General features: G+C 38.9%; 1 protein-coding gene and 1 pseudogene across 2 annotated transcripts in view; one reads left to right on the top strand and one right to left on the bottom strand.

Annotated features, from left to right (window-relative positions):
• Window positions 1-23,793, bottom strand: part of Gm14327 (predicted gene 14327) — a 30,688-nt pseudogene that overhangs the window by 1,074 nt on the left and 5,821 nt on the right. The window lies entirely within an intron of this gene.
• Zfp972 (zinc finger protein 972) lies at window positions 1,127-23,713 on the top strand. Its single transcript, NM_183135.1, has 3 exons — window positions 1,127-1,218; window positions 4,962-5,088; window positions 23,050-23,713. Exons 1-3 carry the CDS (start codon window positions 1,216-1,218, stop codon window positions 23,163-23,165), a joined length of 246 nt encoding a protein of 81 aa, NP_898958.1. The 5' UTR covers window positions 1,127-1,215; the 3' UTR covers window positions 23,166-23,713.

Here is a 23,793-nt window from a genome sequence, read left to right as displayed (position 1 = left end):
TAAACATATCTACCCTTTTAAAAACTAGGCTTTTTTGAAATGGGTTATATTATGGAAGTGACTATGGAGACCAGTGTGGCTGGAAATTCAGGAATATGAATTTGCCTCCAAACTTCTGGGATTGATAGCACATACTACCATGCTTGGCAATATTCATTTTGAACATGATTGTAAGGTACTGATTCTAAACACCTGAAATGATTGTAAGAATTATTGTATTGTCCCAATTCTTCAGTGCTTTCATTATCTAATTATTCATTTTGTTTTTCTTTTCCTCTCTATCTTCTCTCTTACCTCTACTCTCTTTATTCTCCTTCTTCCTTTCCTCCCCCCTCTCCCTCCCTCTCCCTCCCTCCCGCTCTCTCTCTCTCTTTCTCTCCCTCTCTCTCTCTCAAAGAATTTTATTTGTATGGTTATTCTGCCTCTGTATTTTGGTTCTCGATCCATGCCTTATACACACGAAGACAAGGAAAGCGAGCAAAGCCACCGTGTCTGTTATGTGCTTCCTGCTCTGTTCTGAAGCTTGCTCATAACCTTCACGTGGAACATACATGCAGTGGACCTGAACCCAGTCGGAAGCCACAGAACAAAATCTTGTTTCCTAAAATCGCTCTTTAATTTCTTTAATTGCTAATATCCTGGCCAACTGTCCACTTGTGGGACAAATTGTTAACTCCAATGTAAGTTGATTGATGGGCTATGCAAGCTATTCAGCTTGATTCTAGGAGGAAGAAGAAGTGCCTCCTGAGTGCAGTGCTTTGACATCAGGCAAGTTCTAAATTTGCACAGCAGTGAACAAAGGGCACTGCCCACAAAGGGGAGAAGCAGGCAGGTAAACAGCATTGATCTGGAATCTTAGCTCCTCCCAAGGAATTGGCGGGAGGAAAGACAGGTCGGCTATTGGAGGAGACAGACTAGCTACTGTAGAACAAAGCTGCAGATCTACAAAAGGATTGGACCAGGCTGGAACCACTAAGCTGTGTCCCTTCAATACACTCTAACCCTAAGGGTGGTGCTCATGTCATTCAAGACTCAGTAGCCAATCAGAAACTCCACACGGAGCTGCCAGTCAGAAGAGGAGGAGGCTCTTCCGGGTACTAAGCCCTTGAGTTCCTCTCTTTAACTCAGGTGACCTGAGTGTTTCTATGTGTTGCTTTCTTAGGAGTCTTTAGTGAGTGCTGCGAGGGTAACTCAGGCAAGATCAGAACTTCAGACATGGTAAGTACAAAATCATCTCCCATAAAGCCTGGGGAGCAAGCTTCTTAGCAAAGAATGACTGTGTGGTAGGTCTTTTCCAGCGCATGGATGGTAAGCGTCAGCCAGGCATAGGGGGCCATCTGTGTGCTGCTTTGTGGACCTAGTCTCTCCTTGGACCCGGCTGTAGCCTATGAATAAATTTATTAACTGGCAGCATCTGGACAAAACCTTTGTGGCAGGGGTTTGTGTGTGGAAATATACTTGGCAGGATGAGAACCAGAGGAACAGCTTACTGTGTACACTGTCAGGTAAACCAGTGCAGACAAGAGCTAGGTCACAGACCAAAGGAAAAGGGAGTGTGCTGCAGGGGTCACTGTTATGGAGAAGGACCTGATTCAGGCAGTGAGAATGATTTTGTAATTTCATAGACTGTATCCATTTATGGATATAATTTAGTAAACCTAGATTGAAGAGTGTTTTATTTGGGCAGGTTAGCTTGAGCCAGTGGGTAATGAATTCCCATTTTAGGATCTGTATTATGTAGATTTGTGCAATCCTTGTTGACATATTTAATTGAGCTCCCAAATGTAAAACACATGCCATTAGCTGTCTCTGTGTGTGTCAGATTATAGATCTCAGTAGTTAACAAAGCACTTAGGGGCAAGGTCAAACACTATCTCATTAATGCCATTCTTTCTACCAGGAAGGGCCTGATTGTTTTCAAATAATCAGTAATATATTTTTTCAATTATATTTATCTTATTAAAAAGTTAATTTTTGGTAATCCTTTATAAATTTCATTTTTCTTATGCATATTGATCTCTTACTTGTTTCTGTTACCCAATATTTCCCCAAATTTAAGAATTTCATTCCTAATTTTTTTTTTTTGAGACAGGGTTTCTCTGTGTAGCACTGGCTGTCCTGGAATTCACTCTGTATACAGGCAGGCCTCGAACTCAGAAATCCTCCTACCTCTGCCTCCCTAGTGCTGGGATTAAAGGTGTGTACCACCACTGCCCGGCTCATTCTTATTTTTAAAGAGATTTTATATATGTCTGTTTAGAGAAACATCTCCTGTAGATCTTACTTTCTTTATGCCATGTAATCAGACTTGCTTTGAACTCCTAATCCTCCCTCTGCTGCCCAGGGCTTGGAAAACAGTCCTACAACTGCTTTCAGACTGGGTTCTGACTGATCAGTGAGACAAAAGACACCAGGGAATGAGTGTTGTCTAACCTCCCTGGGTTACAGGGTTACAAGTTAGGGAATTACAAATAAAGAGGGACAGGTATAAGGTTGAGTTCACTGACCAACTTTGAAGCTGGTATACTTGCAGCACAGAAAAGGAGGAGGAATAAGGTAGGTGAGGCCTTTCTGCTTTGGCAGTAGTTGACATTCACCATGAGGAGTCAAGTAATCAATTTTGCACAATCAGTAAAATTCCATACTGGACATTTTGTGGCATTTCACAGATTAGGGCAATGACAAATGAGATCATGGTCCCTCTCTGTTACAGAATATTGCTGACATACCTCACCATCAACCCCAGGAGTAGGGCTGCCAATCTCCCAGCTGCCATTCCTTATGGAATCCAATCATTTGGGAACTGGCCTTTTTATCTATCATTAATCATCCTGATCTCCTGGTCTAACTCTTGCTTCTCCCCTCCTTCCTCTCTCCACAAAGTTCAAGGTTATGTCTACTCTATACCATCCCAAATATAACTAGGTCTGGCTATGTTCTCACTTTTGTGTATAATATACTTTCTCCTCCACCATACCTAGGAGCAATGCTATCCTTTACTTTTAATTTCATCTTTGTCTTCCCTTTTCTCTCCCATTAACTGCTTCTAGCTTTAAAATTCATAGCCACTTTTACTTTTAAATTATTGTTAATGTATGAATTTTATTTCAGTTCAGCTGCAAGACTTTCATATTAAGAAATAGAGATGGCTGCACAGGACATTGCATGCATAATTGAATATACAAAGAAAGGACCATGGGCCTTTTAAATATGAAATACTTGGTCTGCAGGACTAGAACATTCTTTTAAATGTACATTTTTGAGATTAGGGCTATGTCTGCATGTAGGATGGAACATCAGAGCTTGGAAGGTTTCAGCTTTTTGAGTCATTTGCTCTGTGATCCAACCGTGAAGGAGCTGCTGTTGCCCTGAGGCCCAGCTGGGTTTTCCAAGCTAATGAGGGACTATGGGCAGGCCTAACAATCAGGAACACTAGGGGAAGATAGCTTGCAAGTTCTTTACAGGATTTTCCTCAGATGCATGTGTTACAAGCTGCCTGGAAGACCACAAGCCATTCCCTGGTTATTATAGTAATCTCCTTTGAAAGTACAGGAGGAGCAAGTCTGCAGAGCTATTTGAGTCTGATCTGCTGCTCCTAAATGGACTGTGGGTCAGAGTGTGGTTCTGTTGGTCCATGTGGTGATCATAGCAGAGGCTCTTGTCCTTTGACCCTTCTTGCGTGTGGATTTACAGGGGTCCAGAAGGCTCGGTAGCCCTGGGAGTGGGAAGGTATGGAACTTAAATGTCTCTATGCAGTGTGAATATACAGGCATTGCCTTTGTTGTGCAGTAGGGCAGCATTAGAAACACAATGGTTTGATTTCTAGAATTTGTGACTGTTCTGTATTCAGTTTTGTGTGATTAATTTTATGAATAGTTTAGAAGTTAGTAGTAAAGAGCTGATCACGATCATCCTTCAGAAATATTTGATTAGATTCTTTTTACCTTTCTGTTACCTATTGTCAAAATGGCATGATTCACAGAAATTCAATTCTTGGTTACAAAAGGAGCTTCTGACGTGCAGAAGTTTCTCAGGTGTTGATGGTGCTGGGTGGGTGGATAGGACAGATTGGAACATAATGCATATGGAAGGAAGCATTGTTTTGTATATGGGCTGGAGTGGGGCTGGTTTTGCCTGAAATTACTAGGTCATGATCACCTATAGAGCCATAGCCCAACTTTCTGACCATCTACAATTACAGAGAGAGCTCTGGAGTATGGGGCCTCTCTGTTTGGAAGACAGATCATTAGTATCTGTAGGGTCAGAATTATAAAAGTTTAGGAGTCACTTTGAGTTATTTTTATTAGAGTCATGAAATATTATTTTATTTTATTTCTATACACACACTAGCACAGGTAACATTGGTCAAGATCACATTGTTCCTGGAGTATTTGCTTTAGTTATTTAAGAAAAGTTGAAAATTGGTCACATGGAAATGGACAGAGGAAGCTTTCCCTGATATTGTTTTGCTGCTCTGTGGGCTACTATGAGCAATGTGTCTAGGGTAAGAGATAGTGGGCTTGGTTTTAATATAGACTGCTTAAGGAGGACTGACTATGGTTGAGGAGGGTGTGTCTGCCCTTATTTGAGGGCTAAGACACAGACATGTGGTTAGAAGGGAAGGGAAGATGAAAAGGGTCTTTTGTATCTGCAGGTAGCGTGGACAGATGAGAGGAAACTTCAGTCCTAAGGGCAGTCTTGTATATTGGGTCTCAGGGAGCAAAAATGAGAGAAGGTCTTGCAGCATTCTGCATGATTCCATGTAATAACATCTTAATACAATGGCATCAGGTTCCCAGGGGTCATTTATTTACTTAAATTTTTGTTTTCCAACTGTGAAAGACTGGATAAAAATACTCTGTGGGTGGGCAGGGCAGTCAGCAAATATTCATTTAGAAGTACACATTTACATTCTTGTCTGTGTCATATTTTTTTATGTACACATGCATTGAATCTTTTAGAATTTAGTCACCTATGATGACGTGCATATGAACTTCACTCAGGAAGAGGGGGCTTTGCTTGAGACTTCTCAGAAGAATCTCTACAAAGATGTGATGCTAGAGACCTATCGGAATCTCTCAGCTATAGGTAATATTATGATTTTTTTATTTGCTTTGTAAAATGTCTATGTTATTGTTATTTGTTTTTGTAATTTCAATTGAGAATGAGGAAGAATATGATGAATAAATCACTCATGGTTCTAAAGTTCAAGGGAGTTAGTAACTTAAATATTGCCTAATTTCCAATAATGTAACATACTTTCTCTGGTGCTGTGTTTTAGGGTACATTTGGGAAGAACATACAATTGAAAACCATTTTCAAACTTCTAGAAGTCATGGAAGGTAATTTTCCTCTGCAAGCTGGTGAGAAAATGCCTATAAAGAAAGTTTAACGTGTGCTACAGGTTGTAAAGAAAATCATTAGGCTACAATAAGCACTCCTTTCACTTATGGATGTTTACTGAATTTCATAAAATCATATATGTCTATAGCAGGTATGTAATTATACTTTGCCAGGCATTCCATTAGTTCAAAGACAGAGAAATAATGGCTTAACATATATATATATATATATATATATATATATATATATATATATATATATATATACATATATATATATATATGTGTGTGTGTGTGTGTGTGTGTGTGTGTATCTATCTATCTATCTATATATATATATATATATATATACATATATATATATGTATGTATGTATATTAGTGTTTAAATCAAGCCTAGTAGAACCATGCTGTAAAAGTGTCTCTACAGTCTCATATCACTTAGCTATTGCAAAGGAACAAAAAGTGATTAGGTGACACGTATATGTCTAAAATCTAGTAATAAGCAAATAATCCATAGTATATCTGAGCTTAATGAAATACTTGTAATAACATTGCTAAATTTAGTGAGATGGACAGTTTATAAGATTCAAGAATGGTTTTGTGGTAAAGCCTTAGCTCTGTACCACATCTCTGTGGCGAAAAAAGTCCGCTGTGTGAATATAAAATGGAACTTATTCACTTGTTATTCTCTTTTGATATGGATGTCATAGGTTAGGATGGATACAAGCCTTGTGAGCATTGGGGCATTGAAAGAAGCCACACACCTTTCACTTTTCCAGAACGATTAGAGGATATGCAGTATACCACACTTTGAGTAGACATTCTAAATGTGCTATAAGTTTATAAATAATTAGTTTTCCAACATTATTGGGGACAAATACCAACTCAAACTGCTGAAAATCACAATAAGAATTAGGGTAGTAGAAATTTTCTTCTGTTTGCAGTTGTTCATGTTCCAAATGTAGTATTACTCTCATTATAAAAAAAATTTGTGAATGCAGAGTTCTTCCTGTTTTTTTCAAATATGTGAATAACCTTTTAAAAGTATGCTATAAATGTGAGCCAGATAATCAGTACTGTTCCCATTTCATGTATCCTCAAAGATGTAAAACAATCCATAATGAAGGAGAACACCTTTGAATGTAAAAGTCATATTATGTTAACATTAGATAGCTCTTTTCAATGAAACCAAATTACAAAAGAATTCATACAGATAAAAAGACTCATCAGTACACTCAATGTGAGAAAGATTTCACGTGTGCCAATTGTATTTGCAGGCATGAAAGAAGTTGTATTGCAGTACAACCCTCTGAATTTATTCAATGTGGTAAAGCCTTTGCATATCATAGTCTTAGACAAAGGCATGAAAGAACACATAATGGGGAGAAAGACTATTACTGTAACCAATGTGGTAAAGCCTTTGTAATAAGCAGTCATCTCCGAATACATAAACGAAGAAATACAGGAGAGAAACCCTATGAATGTAACCAAAGTCTACATTCTTGAGTTCTTTATATATATTGGATATTAGTCCCCTATCTGATTTAGGATTGGTAAAGATTCTTTTCCAATCTGTTGTTGGCCTTTTTGTCTTATTGACAGTGTCTTTTGCCTTACAGAAGCTTTGCAATTTTATGAGGTCCCATTTGCCAATTCTCAACCTTACAGCACAAGCCATGGCTGTTCTATTCAGGAACTTTTCTCCATATCTTCAAGGCTTTTCCCCACTTTCTCCTAGATAAGTTTCAGTGTCTCTCGTTTTATGTGGAGTTCCTTGGTCCACTTAGGTTTGACCTTAGAACAAGGAGATGAGAATGAATCAATTCGCGCTCTTCTACATGATAACTGCCAATTGTGCCAACACCATTTGATGAAAATGCTGTCTCTTTTCCACTGAATGGTTTTAGCTCCCTTGTCAAAGATCAAGTTACTATAGGTGTGTGGGTTCATTTCTGAATCTTCAATTCTATTCCATTGGTCTACTTGACTGTCGCTATTCCAGTGCCATGCAGTTTTCATCACAATTGCTCTGTAGTACAGCTTTAGGTCAGGCATGGTGATTCCACCAGAGATTCTTTTATCATTGAGAAGAATTTTTCCTATCCTAGGTCTTTTGTTAATACAGATGAATTTGCAAATTGCCCTTTCTAATTCGATGAAGAATTGAGTTGGAATTTTGATGGGGATTGCATTGGATCTGTAGATTGCTTTTGGCAAGATAGCTAATTTCACTATATTGATCCTGCCAACCCATGTGCATCAGAGATGTTCCATCTTCGGAAATTTTCTTTGATTTCTTTCTTCAGAGACTTGAGGTTCTTATCATACAGATCTTTCACTTCCTTAGTGTCACACCAAGGTATTTTATATTTTTTGTGACTATTGTGAAGGGTACTCTTTCCCTAATTTCTTTCTCAGCCTGTTTATCCTTTGTGTAGAGAAAGGCCAATGATTTGTTTGAGTTAATTTTATATGCAGCTAGTTCACTGAAGCTGTTTATCAGGTTTAGGAGTTCTCTGGTGGAATTTTTAGGATCACTTATATATACTATCATATCATCTGCAAATAGTGATATTTTGACTTCTTCCTTTCCAATTTGTATCACATTGACCTCCTTTTGTTGTCTAATTGTTCTGGCTAGGACTTTGAGTACTATATTGAATAGAAAGGGAGAAAGTGGGCAGCCTTGTGTAGTCCCTGATTTTAGTGGGATTGCTTCCAGCTTCTCTCCATTTACTTGGTTGTTGGCTACTGGTTTGATGTAGATTGATTTTATTATGTTTAGATATGGGCCTTGAATTCCTGCTCTTTCCAAGACTTTTATCGTGAATGAGTGTTAGATTTTGTCAACTGCTTTCTGAGCATCTAACAAGATGATCATGTGAGTTTTGTCTTTGAGTTTGTTTATATAGTGGATTATGTTGATGGATTTCCGTATATTAAACCATCCCTGCTTCCCTGGGATGAAGCCCTCTTGGTCATGATGGATTATCCTTTTGATGTGTTCTTGTATTCAGTTAGCAAGAATTTTATTGAGTATTTTTGCATTGATATTCATGAGGTAAATTGGTTTGAAGTTTCTATTTTTTTTTCCTTTTTTTTATTACGTATTTTCTTCAATTACATTTCCAATGCTATCCCAAAAGTGCCCCCCCCCCCACTCCCCTACCCACCCATTCCCATTTTTTGGCCCTGGCATTCCCCTGTACTGGGGTATATAATGTTTGCCTGACCAATGGGCCTCTCTTTCCAGTGATGGCTGACTAGGTCATCTTTTGATACATATGCAGCTAGATTCAAGATCTCTGGGGTACTGGTTAGTTCATAATGTTGTTCCACCGATAGGGTTGCAGATCTCTTTAGCTCCTTGGATACTTTCTCTAGCTCCTCCATTGGGGGCCCTGTGATCCATCCAATAGTTGACTGTGAGCATCCACTTCTGTGTTTGCTAGGCCCCGGCCTAGTCTCACAAGGGACAGCTATATCACTGTCCTTGCAACAAAGGCTTGCTAGTGTATGCAATGGTGTCATCGCTTGGAGGCTAATTATGGGATGGATCCCTGGATATGGCAGTCTCTAGATGGACCATCCTTTTGTCTCACCTCCAAACTTTGTCTCTGTAACTCCTTCCATGGGTGATTGTTTCCAATTCTAAGAATGAGCAAAGTGTCCACACTTTTGTCTTCGTTCTTCTTCAGTTTCATATGTTTTACATATTGTACCTTATATATCGCTATACTAAGTTTCTGGGTTAATATCCACTTATCAGTGAGTACATTTCATTTGAGTTCTTTTGTGATTGGGTTGCCTCACTCAGGATGATGCCTTCCAGGTCCAACCATTTGCCTAGGAATTTCGTGAATTCATTCTTTTTAATAGCTGAGTAGTACTCCATTGTGTAAATGTACCACATTTTTTATATCCATTCCTCTGTTGAGGGACATCTGGGTTCTTTCCAGGTTTTGGCTATTATAAATAAGGCTGCTATGAACATAGTGGAGCATGTGTCCTTCTTACCGGTTGGGACATCTTCTGGATATATGCCCAGGAGAGGCATTGCGGGATCCTCCAGTAGTACTATGTCCAATTTTCGGAGGAACCGCCAGACTGATTTCCAGAGTGGTTGTACAAGTTTGCAATCCCACCAACAATGGAGGAGTGTTCCTCTTTCTCCACATCCTCGCCAGCATCTGCTGTCACCTGAATTTTTGATCTTAGCCATTCTGACTGGTGTGAGATGGAATCTCAGGGTTGCTTTGATTTGCATTTCTCTGATGATTAAGGATGTTGAACATTTTTTCAGGTGTTTCTCAGCCTTTCGGTATTCCTCGGGTGAGAATTCTTTGTTCAGCTCTGAGCCCCATCTTTTAAGGGGGCTATTTGATTTTCTGGAGTCCACCCTCTTGAGTTCTTTATATATATTGGATATTAGTCCCCTATCTGATTTAAGATAGGTAAAGATCCTTTCCCAATCTGTTGGTGGTCTTTTTGTCTTATTGACGGTGTCTTTTGCCTTGCATAAGCTTTGCAGTTTCATGAGGTCCCATTAGTCAATCCTCGATCTTAAAGCACAAGCCATTGCTGTTCTATTCAGGAATTTTTTCCCTGTGCCCATATCTTTGAGACTTTTCCCCACCTTCTCCTCTATAAGTTTCAGTGTCTCTGGTTTTATGTGGAGTTCCTTGATCCACTTAGATTTGACCTTAGTACAAGGAGAGAGGAATGGGTCAATTCGCATTCTTCTACATGATAACAACCAGTTGTGCCAGCACCATTTGTTGAAAATGCTGTCTTTTTTCTACTGGATGGTTTTAGCTCCCTTGTCGAAGATCAAGTGACCATGGGTGTGTGGGTTCATTTCTGGGTCTTCAATTCTATTCCATTGGTCTACTTGTCTGTCACTATACCAGTACCATGCAGTTTTTATCACAATTGCTCTGTAGTAAAGCTTTAGGTCAGGCATGGTGATTCCACCAGAGGTACTTTTATCCTTTAGAAGAGCTTTTGCTATCCTAGGTGTTTTGTTATTCCAGATGAATTTGCAGATTGCTCTTCCTAATTCGTTGAAGAATTGAGTTGGAATTTTGATGGGGATTGCATTGAATCTGTAGATTGCTTTTGGAAAGATAGCCATTTTTACAATGTTGATCCTGCCAATCCATGAGCATGGGAGATCTTTCCATCTTCTGAGATCTTCTTTAATTTCTTTCTTCAGGGACTTGAAGTTTTTATCATACAGATCTTTCACTTCCTTAGTTAGAGTCACGCCAAGATATTTTATATTATTTGTGACTATTGAGAAGGGTGTTGTTTCCCTAATTTCTTTCTCAGCCTGTTTATTCTTTGTGTAGAGAAAGGCCATTGACTTGTTTGAGTTAATTTTATATCCAGCTACTTCACCGAAGCTGTTTATCAGGTTTAGGAGTTCTCTGGTGGAATTTTTAGGGTCACTTATATATACTATCATATCATCTGCAAAAAGTGATATTTTGACTTCCTCTTTTCCAATTTGTATCCCCTTGATCTCCTTTTGTTGTCTAATTGTTCTGGCTAGGACTTCAAGTACTATGTTGAAGAGGTAGGGAGAAAGTGGGCAGCCTTGTCTAGTCCCTGATTTTAGTGGGATTGCTTGAATCTTCTCACCATTTACTTTGATGTTGGCTACTGGTTTGCTGTAGATTGCTTTTATCTGTTTAGGTATGGGCCTTGAATTCCTGATCTTTCCAAGACTTTTATCATGAATGGGTGTTGGATCTTGTCGAATGCTTTTTCCGCATCTAACAAGATGATCATTTGATTTTTGTCTTTGAGTTTGTTTATATAATGGATTACATTGATGGATTTTCGTATACTAAACCATCCCTGCATCCCTGGAATAAAACCTACTTGGTTAGGATGGATGATTGCTTTAATGTGTTCTTGGATTCGGGTAGCAAGAATTTTATTGAGAATTTTTGCATCGATATTCATAAGGGAAATTGGTCTGAAGTTCTCTATCTTTGTTGGATTTTTCTGTGGTTTAGGTATCAGAGTAATTGTGGCTTCATAGAATGAGTTGGGTAGAGTTCCCTCTACTTCTATTTTGTGGAATAGTTTGTGCAGAACTGGGATTAGATCTTCTTTGAAGGTCTGGTAGAACTCTGCACTAAACCCATCTGGTTCTGGGCTTTTTTTGGTTGGGAGACTATTAATGACTGCTTCTATTTCCTTAGGGGATATGGGACTATTTAGATCGTTAACTTGATCCTGATTTAACTTTGGTACCTGGTATCTGTCAAGAAATTTGTCCATTTCATCCAGGTTTTCCAGTTTAGTTGAGTATAGCCTTTTGTAGAAGGATCTGATGGTGTTTTGGATTTCTCCAGGATCTATTGTTATGTCTCCCTTTTCATTTCTGATGTTGTTAATTAGGATGTTGTCCCTGTGCCCTCTAGTGAGTCTAGCTAAGGGTTTATCTATCTTGTTGATTTTCTCAAAGAACCAACTCCTCGTTTGGTTAATTCTTTGAATAGTTCTTCTTGTTTCCACTTGCTTGATTTCACCCCTGAGTTTGATTATTTCCTGCCATCTACTCCTCTTGGGTGAATTTGCTTCCTTTTTTTCTAGAGCTTTTAGATGTGTTGTCAAGCTGCTAGTATGTGCTCTCTCCCGTTTCTTCTTGGAGGCACTCAGAGCTATGAGTTTCCCTCTTAGAAATGCTTTCATTGTGTCCCATAGGTTTGGGTATGTTGTGGCTTCATTTTCATTAAACTCTAAAAAGTCTTTAATTTCTTTCTTTATTACTTCCTTGACCAAGGTATCATTGAGAAGAGTGTTGTTCAGTTTCCACGTGAATGTTGGCTTTCCACTATTTATGTTGTTATTGAAGATCATCCTTAGGCCATGGTGGTCTGAGAGGACGCATGGGACAATTTCAATACTTTTGTATCTGTTGAGGACTGTTTTGTGGCCAATTATATGGTCAGTTTTGGAGAAGGTCCCGTGAGGTGCTGAGAAGAAGGTATATCCTTTTGTTTTCGGATAAAATGTTCTGTAGATGTCTATCAGATCCATTTGTTTCATCACTTCTGTTAGTTTCAGTGTGTCACTGTTTAGTTTCTGTTTCCACGATCTGTCCATTGATGAAAGTGGTGTGTTGAAGTCTCCCACTATTATTGTGTGAGGTGCAATGTATGCTTTGAGCTTTACTAAAGTGTCTTTAATGAATGTGGCTGCCCTTGCATTTGGAGCGTATATATTCAGAATTGAGAGTTCCTCTTGGAGGATTTTATCTTTGATGAGTATGAAGTGTCCCTCCTTGTCTTTTTTGATAACTTTGGGTTGGAAGTCGATTTTATCCGATATTAGAATGGCTACTCCAGCTTGTTTCTTCAGACCATTCGCTTGGAAAATTGTTTTCCAGCCTTTCACTCTGAGGTAGTGTCTGTCTTTTTCCCTGATGAAGTTCTCTATCTTTGTTGGGTCTTTTTGTGGTTTAGGTATCAGAGCAATTGTGACTTCATATAATGAATTGGATAAGGTACCTTCTGTTTCTATTTTGTGGAATAGTTTGAAAAGAACTGTAGTTAGGTCTTCTTTGAAGATCTGATAGAACTCTGCACTAAACCCATCTGGTACTGGTCTTTTCTTTTTTTTCTTTTTTTGGTTGGGAGACTATTAATGACTGCTTCCTTTTCTTTAGGAGATATCGGACTGTTTAGGTTATTATTCTGATCCTGATTAAACTTTGGTACCTTGTATCTGTCTAGAATTTGTTCATTCCATCCAGGTTTCCAGTTTTGTAGTACGATCTGATGGTGTTTTTTATTTCCTCAGGATTGTTGTTATGTCTCCCTTTTCATTTCTGATTTTGTTAATTAGGATACTGTCCTTGTTCCCTCTAGTGAGTTTGACTAAGGGTTCATCTATCTTGATGATTTCCTCAAAGAACCAGCTCTTCGATGGGTTGATTCTTTGTATAGTTCTCTTCATTTCCACTTGGTTGATTTCAGCAGTGAGTTTGATTATTTCCTGCCATCTACTCCTCATGGGTGATTTTACTTCCTTTTGTTCTGGAGGTTTTAGTTGTGCTTCAAGCTGCTAGTGTGTGCTCTCTCTTCTTTCTTTTTGGAGGCACTCATAGCTTTGAGTTTTCCTCTTAGGACTGCTTTCTTTGTGTCTCCTAAGTTTGGGTATGTTGTGGTTTCATTTTCATTAAACTCTAAAAAGTCTTTAATTTCTTTCTTTATTTCTTCCTTGACCAAGGTATCATTGGGGAGAGCGTTGTTCAGTTCCCAGGTGAATGTTGGCTTTCTATTATTTATGTTGTTATTGAAGATCAGCCTTATAGTCCATAGTGATCTGATAGGATGCATGGGACAATTTCAATATTTTTGTATCTGTTGAGGCCTGTTTTGTGGCCAATTACATGGTCGATTTTGGAGAAGGTACCATGAGGTGCTGAGATGTATTATCCTTTTGTTTTAGGTTAAAATGTTCTGTAGATATCTGTTAAATCCATTTGTTTCATAACTTCTGTTAGTTTCACTGGGTCCCTGTTTAGTTTCTGTTTCCACGATCTGCTCATAGATGAAAGTGGGGTGTTGAAGTCTCCCACTATTATTGTGTGAGGTGCAATATGTGCTTTGAGCTTTACTAAAGTTTCTTTAATGAATGTGGCTTCCCTTGCATTTGGAGCATAGATATTCAAAATTGAGAGTTCCTTTTGAAAGATTTTACCTTTGATGACTATAAAGTACCCCTCGTCTTTTTTGATAACTTTGGGTTGGAAGTCGATTTTATTCGATATTCGAATGGCTAATCCAGCTTGTTTCTTCGGACAGTTTGCTTGGAAAATTGTTTTCCTGCCTTTCACTCTGGGGTAGTATCTTTTTCCCTGAGGTGGGTTTCCTGTAAGCAGCAAAATATTGGGTCCTGTTTGTGTAGCCAGTCTGTTAGTCTATGTCTTTTTATTGGGGAATTGAGTCCATTGATATTAAGAGATATTAAGGAAAAGTAATTGTTGCTTCCTATTATTTTTGTTGTTAGAGTTGGCATTCTCTTCTTGTGGCTGTCTTCTTTTAGGATTGTTGTAAGGTTACTTTCTTGCTTTTTCTAGGGCATAGATTCCGTCCTTGTATTGGTTTTCTTCTGTTATTATCCTTTGAAGTGCTGGATTAGTGCAAAGATATTTTGTGAATCTGGTTTTGTTATGGAATACGTTGGTTTCTCCATCTATGGTAAGTGAGAGTTTGGCTGGTTATAGTAACCCGGGGTGGCAGTTGTCTTCTCTTAGTGTCTATATAACATATGTCCAGGATCTTCTAGCTTTCATAGTCTCTGGTGAAAAGTGTGCAGTAATTCTAATGGGCCTGCCTTTATATGGTACTTGATCTTTTTCCATTGCTGCTTTTAATATTTTGTCTTTATTTAGTGCATTTGTTATTTTGATTATTATGTGTCAGGAGGAATTTCTTTTCTGGTCCAGTCTATTTGGAGTTCTGTAGGCTTCTTGTATGTTCATGGGCATCTCTTTTTTAGGTATGGAAAGTTTTCTTCTATAATTTTGTTGAAGATATTTGCTCGCCTTTAAGTTCAAAATCTTCATTCTCATCTACTCCTATTATCCATAGGTTTGGTCTTCTCATTGTATCCTGGATATCCTAGATGTTTTGAGTTAGGATCTTTTTGCATTTTGCATTTCCTTTGTTGTTGTGACCATGTTCCCTAAGGAATCTTCTGCAACTGAGATTCTCTCTTCCATATCCTGTATTCTGTTGTTCTACGGTTCCTGCTTTCTTTCCTAGGGTTTCTATCTCCAGAGTTGTCTCCCTTTAGGTTTTCTTTTTGTTTCTATTACCTTTTTAGATCCTGGATGGTTTTGTTCAATTCCATCTCCTGTTTGGTATTGTTTTCCTGTAACTCTCTAAGGCATTTTTGTGTTTCCTCCTTAAGGGTTTCTAGCTGTTTACCTGTGTTTTCCTGTATTTCCTAATTAAAGTCCTCCATCATCATCATAAGAAGTGACTTTAGATCCATGTCTTGCTTTTCTGGTGTGATGGTGTATCCAGGACTTGCTATGGTGGGAGAGTTTGGTTCTGATGATGCCAAGTAACCTTGGTTTCTGTTGCTTCTGTTCTTAAGCTTGCGGCCTGCCATCTGATTATCTCAAGTATTTGCTGCCCTCAATATATCTGATTGGAGCCTGTCGTTCATATAATCCTGGTTGATTCAGGACTCCTAAGAGTCCAGCTTTCTCTGTGATCCTTTGCTTGTGGGCTCCTATGAATCTGAGATTCTGGGTGTGTCAGAGTTTTTGGTAGTCAAGCTTCCTCTGAGACCCTGAAATACTGGTGTGACCAAGCTCCTTTTATCCTAGGATCCTGTTGTCAAAGATCCTGGGCATGTTACAGTGCCTGGAGGTAGTGTTTCCTTTGAGGATCATGGAGCTGTCTGGTCAGTGGTCCTAAGTTAGTGTGTACAGTCCTCTAGGAATCGTGGGGGTGTCTGCCAACTCTGCACACAAAGTGACCAGGCATTGGCGCCAACTGGAAGGGACTTGTAACTCTGGTCAGGTGGGTTTTCTGGGTCCCTAATGCTGTCTCAGGTCCCGTGCGCGATGGATTGGAACAGAAGTTGTGTTCCACACACCAATGGTCCTAAGATCATGTGGAGAGTCCTCTAGGGACCTTAGGGGTGTCCGCCAACTCTGAGCCCAAGGTGAGCCTGTGCTGGCACCGACTGAAAGGGACCATCTGGTGTAATTCTAATAGCCCTGCCTCTATATGTTACTTGACCTTTTTCCCTTACTGCTTTCAATATTGTATCTTTATTTAGTGTGTTTGTTGTTCTGATTATTATGTGTCAGGAGATACTTTTCTGGTCCTGTCTATTTGGAGTTCTATAGGTCCCTTGTATGTTCATGGGCATCTCTTTTTGGTTGGGGAAATTTTCTTCTATAATTTTGTTGAAGATATTTACTGGTGATTTGATTTGAAATTCTCCATTCTCATCTATATCTATTATCTGTAGGTTTGGTCTTCTCTTTGCATCTCGGATTTCCTGCATGTTTTGGGTTAGGATTATTTTGCATTTTGCATTTTCTTTGATTGTTGTATCCATGTTCTCTATGGAATCTTCTGCACCTGGGTCTCTCCCTTCCATCTCTTGTATTGTTGTGATGCTTGCATCTAAGGTTCCTTATTTCTTTCCTAGGGTTTCTATCTACAAAGTTGTCTCCCTTTGGGTTTTCTTTATTATTTCTACTTCCATTTTTAGGTCTTAGATGGATTTGTTCAATTCTATCACCTCTTTGGTTGTGTTTTCTTGTAATTCTTTATGGGATTTTTGTCTTTCCTCTTTAAGGTCTTCTCCCTGTGTAGCAGTGATTTCCTATAATTCCTTGAGGGATTTTTTGTGCTTCCTATTTAAGCACTTCTACTTGTTAACCGGTGTTCTCCTGAATTTCTTTAAGTGAGTTATTAATGCACTTCTGAACATCCTATACCAGCATCATAAGATTTTAGATTCGAATCTTGATTTTCAGGTGTGTTGGCATATTCAAGACTCGCTGTGGTGGGCGGACTGGGCCTGGACTACAAAGTGAGTTCCAGGATAGCCAGGGCTACACAGAGAAACCCTGTCTCAAAAAAACCAAAGGGGGACGGGGGAGAGAGAGAGAGAAAATGCCTTACAGCTGGATCACATGGAGGCATTTCCCCAACTGAAGCTCCTTTCTTTGTGATAACTCCAGCTTGTGTCAAGTTGACACCAAACTTGTCAGTACAATTGACCCCTTGTCAACTTGACATACAAATACATCACTAGTAAGCCTCAACCCTTAGTTTCTTATTCATCCCCAAGATCTAAACAACTTTAAATGTTCCTGTCTTAGTTAGGGTTTTACTCCTGTTAACAGATACCATGACCAAGGCAAGTCTTATAAAAAACAACATTTAATTGGGGCTGGCTTACAGGTTCAGAGGTTCAGTCCATTTTCAAGGTGGGAGCATGGCAGTATCCAGGCAGGCATGGCACAGGAGGAGCTGAGAGTTCTATGCCTTCATCCAAAGACTGCTAGTGGAAGACTGACATCCAGGCAACTAGGGTGAGGATCTTATACCCACACCCACAGTGACACACCCATTCCAACCAGGTCACACCTATTGCAACAAGGCCACACCTTCAGATGGTGCCACTCCCTGGTCCAAGGATATACAAACCATCACAGTCCCATAGTTTTTACATATTAAAAGTTCAATCCTTTTAAAATATTCAATATCCTTTAAATTCCAAACTGTTTTACAAACTCTTAACTGTGGAATCCACTAAAATATTTTTTTCCTTCAAAAGGAAAAAATATGAGGGCACAGTCACAATCAAAAGAAAAATTAAATTCCAACTGTCCAACGTCTGGGATCCAACTCATTATCTTCTGGGCTCCTCCAAGGGCTTGGGTCACTTCTCCAGCCCTGTCCTTTGTAGCACACAGCTTGTCCACTAGGATCCAGATGGCTGTACTTTACTGCTGCTGCTGTTCTTGGTCATTCATGGTCCTGGCTTCTCCAAACACTACATGACCCCTGGGTCATTAATTGCATCTGAGGCTGCACCTTCACCAATGGCCTTCCATGGCCTCTCATAGTGCTGAGCCTCAGCTGCTCTGTCCGATCCCTTCATGCCAGCAAAACCAGTACCACCTGGGTAACTCTTACACGTTACCAAGTCCAGCCATAGCACAAGGCAAACCTTGGCTATCTCTGGAACACAGCCTCTGTGCTCTCAGAAAACACTTCCGAGAATATGTCACCCCAATGATGCTGGTCTCTTCTTAATTACTGCTAAGTTTTTGGCTACAGCTAACCAGCATCAATAGTCCCAGTAATGCCAAGTTTTCACTCTAGTAGTTCTGGTATCTTGTTAATCACAGCTGATTCTTCAGCCCTAGCTAGTCAGAACCACAGAATCTTCACAATCCAAAATAGCAATGGTCCTGAAAAGAGTCTTTAATTTTCCCTGTGAAATTTCACAAGCCAGGCCTCCATCTTCTGCACTGATCTCAACATTATCTTCCAAGCTCCTACACAACATCCCACAGAGTTCTTAAAACTGAATGTGTCCTTTGGCCCAAAGTTCCAAAGTCCTTCCACAGTCCTCCCAAAACATGGTCAGGCTGTCACAGGAATACCCCAGTTCTCATACCAATTTGTCTTAGTCAGGGTTTCTATTCCTTCACAAACATGATGAGCAAGAAGCAGAGGGGAGGAAAGGGTTTCTTCAGCTTACACTTTCCAAATTGCTGTTGATCACCAAAGGATGTCAGGACTGTAACTCAAGCAATACAGTAAGAAACACCCCTGTATCCTCTTGAATCCTTTGTATGATTATTTTCATGATGATGAAGAATTAGAAATGTTTAAAGGCTTCCCCATATTTAATGCATTTATAGGGTTTCTCTTTCATAATGATGAAGATTTGAGAATCTGAAAAGGTTTCACCATATTATATTCCTAAATTTCTTGGCAGTATGGATTGTTTCACTGTGAAGACTCTAGAAATATTCAAAAAGCTTCACCATATTAACTACTCTCACAGGATTTTGTCTACATTATGATTTCTTTTGTGTCTTTGAATATGATTGACAAGTGAAGGCAATACCACATGGCTTGCAGACATAGGGTTTCTCACCTCTATGTCTTCTTTTATGTATTTGAAGATTTTAATGTACAAGGCTTTGTACCTTTAATAACTTTCATAGGGTTTCTCTCAAGTGTGTCTTCCTTTATTTACTTAGAGAATACTGTGACTTATAAAACATTTACCACATTGCTTATATTCATGGGTTTCTATCCAGTGTGTATACTTTTGTGTTAGGAGATGACTCTTTATAACTGCTTTACCTAATTAGTGATATTCAGAGGATTTTTCTCCACTACATGTTCTTTATGGATTTGAAGATGATTGTGATGTAGAAGGGTTTCAGGACATTGCCGATATTCATAGGGTTTCTCTCCAGTACAAACACGTACTTATATATTTTGAGGCCACTGTTTTGTGAAAAAAGGTGTAAAAGCACATTGCTAACATTCAAAAATCTCTCTCCTATACGTGTTGTTTTATGATTTTGTTGATGACTGCTTTTTGAAAAAGTTTAACCACATTGGTTAAAGTCAAAACATTTCTCTCAAGTATATATTCTTTTATGTATGTAAAGACTATTGGTTTTTGAAAAAGCTTTACCATGTTGGTTACATTTAAAAGGTTCCTCTCTGGTATGTGTTCATTTATATACGTGGAGATCAATGCTTGCTGCAAAGACTTTATAACATCAGATGCCTTCATAGACTTTCTCTTCTGTATGATCTTTTGTCTTTGGAGGTCACTCCTTCCTGCAAAGGCTTTACCACATTGGTTAAATACATAGGGTTTTTCAGCTGTATGTATTCGATGATATTCAAGACCACTGCTTCCTGCAAAGGGTTTACTACCTTGGTTCCATTCATGGGGTGTTTCTCCTTTATGTGTTCTTTTATGACATTGGAGACCACTGCTTCCTGCAAAGGCTTAACCACACTAGTTACATTCATAGGGTCTCTCTCCTGTACGTGTTCGCTTATATATCTGGAGAGTACTGATTTCTGCAAAGCTTTACCACATTGTTTACATTCATAGGGTTTATCTCCTGTATGTCTTCGCTTATGTATTTGAAGGTCAACACTTCTTATAAAAACTTTACCACATTGCTTACATTCACAGGGTTTTCTCATGTATGTGTTCGCTTATGTATTAGAAGGTCACCACTTCTTTTAAAAGCTTTACCACATTGTTTACATTCTTAGGGTTTCTCTCCTGTATGTGTTCGCTTATGTATTTGGAGAGTACTTCTATGTGCAAAGGCTTTACCACATTGTTTACATTCATAGGGTTTCTCTCCTGTATGTGTTCGCTTATGTATTTGGAGAGTACTTCTATGTGCAAAGGCTTTACCACATTGTTTACATTCATAGGGTTTCTCTCCTGTATGTGTTCGTTCATGTATTCGGAGAGCAATGCATTGTACAAAGGCTTTACCACATTGGTTACATTCAAAGGGTTTCTCTCCTGTATGTGTTCGCTCATGTACTTGGAGAGTACTGCTTCGTGCAAAGGCTTTACCACATTGTTTACATTCATAGGGTTTCTCTCCTGTATGTGTTCGCTTATGGATTCCGAGATGACTGCTTCGTGTAAAGGCTTTACCACATTGGTTACATTCATAGGGTTTCTCTCCTGTATGTATTCGTTTATGTATTTGGAGGTCACTCCTTTTTGCAAAGGCTTTAACACATTGGTTACATTCATATGGTTCGTCTCCTGTATGTTTTCGCTTATGGATTTGGAGAGTACTGCTTTCTGCAAAGGCTTTACCACAGTGGTTACATTCATAGGGTTTCTCTCCTGTATGTGTTCGTTTAAGTCTTTGGAGGACACTCCTTGTTCCAAAGTCTTTACCACATTGGTTACACTCATAGTGTTTCTCTCCATTGTGTATTCTTACATGCCTTTGACTATGACTGATATGCAAAGGCTTTACCACATTGAATAAACTCAGAGTGTTGCTCTGCAGAAGAACTTCTTTCATGCCTGCAAATACAATTGGCACACGTGAAATTGTTCTCGCATTGATTATACTGATGAGTCTTTTTATCTGTATGAATTCTTTTAAAAATTGGCTTCATTCAAAAGAGCAATCTAATGTTAATGTAATATGCCTTTGTTTGCATTCAAAGGTGTTCTCCTCGTTATGGATTGTTTTACATCTTTGAGGATACATGAAATGAGAACAGTATTGATTATCTGGCTCACATTTATAGCATACTTTTTGTATAAAAGGTTATTCACATATTTGAAAAAAACAGGAAGAACTCAAAGTCTTTGCACACTGATTGCATTCACAAATTTTGTTATCATGAGAGTAATACTACATTTGGAACATGAACAAATGCAAACAGAATATAATTTCTACTACCCTAATTATAATTATGATTTTCAGCAGTTTGAGTTGGAAAATGTCCCCAATAATGTTGGGAAACTAAGTACTTATAAACTTACAGCACATTTAGAATGTCACTCAAAGTATGTTATACTGCATATCCTCTTGTTGTTCTGAAAAAGTGAAAGGTATGTGGCATCTTTCAATACCCCTATGCTCACAAGAACTGTATCCATAGTAACGTATGACAACCATATTAAAAGAGAATAACAAGTGTAAAGGTTCCATATTACATTCACACACGTGACTTTTTTCCTCATAGAGATGTAGTATAGCGATTAAGGTTTTTCCACCAAACCATTTTTGAATCTTATGAACTGTCCATCTCACTAAATTTAGCAATGATATTACAAGTATATCATTGAGCTCAGATATACTATGGATTATTTGCTTATTACTAGGTTTTAGACATATACTTGTCACCTAATCACTGTGTGTTCCTTTTGCAATAGCTAAGCGATATGAGACTGAAGACACTCGCACTTGTACAGCATGGCTCTACTAGGCTTGATTTAAACAGCAACATAGCTGTTAAGCCATTATTTCTCTGTCTTTGAACTAATGGAAAGTCTTGCAAACAATAATTACATATCTGCCATAGACATATATGATTTTATGAAATTCAATAAACATCCATAACTGAAAGCAGTGCTTATTGTACCCTATTGGTTTTCTTTACTACTTGTAGCACACGTTAAACTTTCTTCATAGGCATTTTCTCATCAGCTTGCAGAGGAAAATTACCTTCCATGACTTCTAGAAGTTTGGAAATGGTCTTCAATTGTATGTTCTTCCCAACTGTAACCTAAACACAGTACCAGAGAAAGTATGTTACATTATTGGCAATTAGGCAACATTTAAGTTACTAACTCCATTGAACTTTAAAACCATGAGTGATTTATTCACCATATTCTTCCTCATTCTCAATTAAAATTACAAAAACAAAAAACAATAACAAAGAAACAGTTGTGCATACATGTTATAAAGTAAAAAAAAAAAATTCCAATATTACCTATAGCTGTGAGATTCCTATAGGTCTCTACCATCACACCTTTGTAGAGACTCTTCTGAGAAGCATCCAGCAAAGCCCACTCTTCCTGAGTGAAGTTCACATGCACGTCATCATAGGTGACTAAATCCTGTAGGATTTGATAAGTGTGTACAAAACAAAATATACAGACAACAGTGTAAAGGTTTATTTCATAATGAATATTCGCTGACTGCCCTGCCTAACCACATAGTACTTTTTATCCAGTCTTTCACAGTTGGACAACAAAAACTTAAGCAAATAAATGATCTCTGGGAACCTGATGCCTTAGTTTTAAGATGTTCTGTATGGAACCATGTAGAATGCTGGTAGACATTATTGTTATTGAGATCAAATATGCAAGAGTTCCCTTAAAACTGCAGTTTACTCTCACCTATCCATGTCACAAGGGACCATTTCCATCTCCCCTTCCCTTCTTGTCACATGTTTCCTTCCCTTCTTAGCCCCCAAGTATGGACAGACACCCCCTTCTCAACCATAGCCAATTCTCCCAAAGACCAAGCAGTCTGTCTAAAGAACAAGTCCACTATCTGTTTTCCTAGACAGGACAGTCTCATAGTAGGCCACAGAACTGCCACACAATATCAGGGAAAGCTTCCTCTGCCCATTTCCATGTGACCAATTTTCAACTTTTCTTCAATAACTAAGGCAACTACACCAGGAACAATGTGAACCTGACTAATATTACCTGTGCTAATGAAAGACCCCCGAAGGGAGACCCTCACTCAAGCCTCGGGACAGCCGCGGACCCAAGAAGACACTGAGACCGAACTCAAAATGTTGAAGGCAAGATTTAATAAAGCAACAGCAAGAAAGCACATAGACCAGAGCTCTGGGGTCGAAACTCATACACCTAGTGGTGTAGAGGAGAATCGACGACGAGCCAAATTTTTCACAGGCTTATACAGGAAAAACTCAAGGGGGGAGAGCGGGGCAGGGAAAGTACAAGTTTACATAACTAAGGGGTTCTGCCAAGGGACAAGGGGTTCTGCCAAGGGATTCTACGTAACTAAGGGGTCATGTCCTATTATTTGGCAATGTACCCGGTTCATTCTGAGGTTGTTCCAGGAGGCCCTTATCTCAAAAATGTTCTTGGAACAGTCTTTAGTTGGGAGGGTTCGAACTCTAGGGTGAGGAGTTCAGGAATGCATTCTGGGGTGAAGAGTTCAGGAGTGTTCTGGGAACACTCTCTAGATGGGAGGGGTCGGGCTCTGGGGTGAGGAAGAGTTCAGTGATTTTGTATTCTTCACTAGTATGTGTATAGAAATAAAATAAAATCATATTTCCTGACTCCAATAAAAGTAACTCAAAGTCACCCCTAAACTGTTATAAATCTGACCCTACAGTTACTACTGATCTGTCTTCTAAACAGAGAGGCCCCATGCTCCAGAG

The sequence above is a fragment of the Mus musculus genome, chromosome 2, assembly GCF_000001635.26.
Source record: "Mus musculus strain C57BL/6J chromosome 2, GRCm38.p6 C57BL/6J".
NCBI lineage: Eukaryota > Metazoa > Chordata > Mammalia > Rodentia > Muridae > Mus > Mus musculus.
Note: the sequence above shows the minus strand (reverse complement) of the source record. Positions and strands in the feature narration are given on the sequence as shown.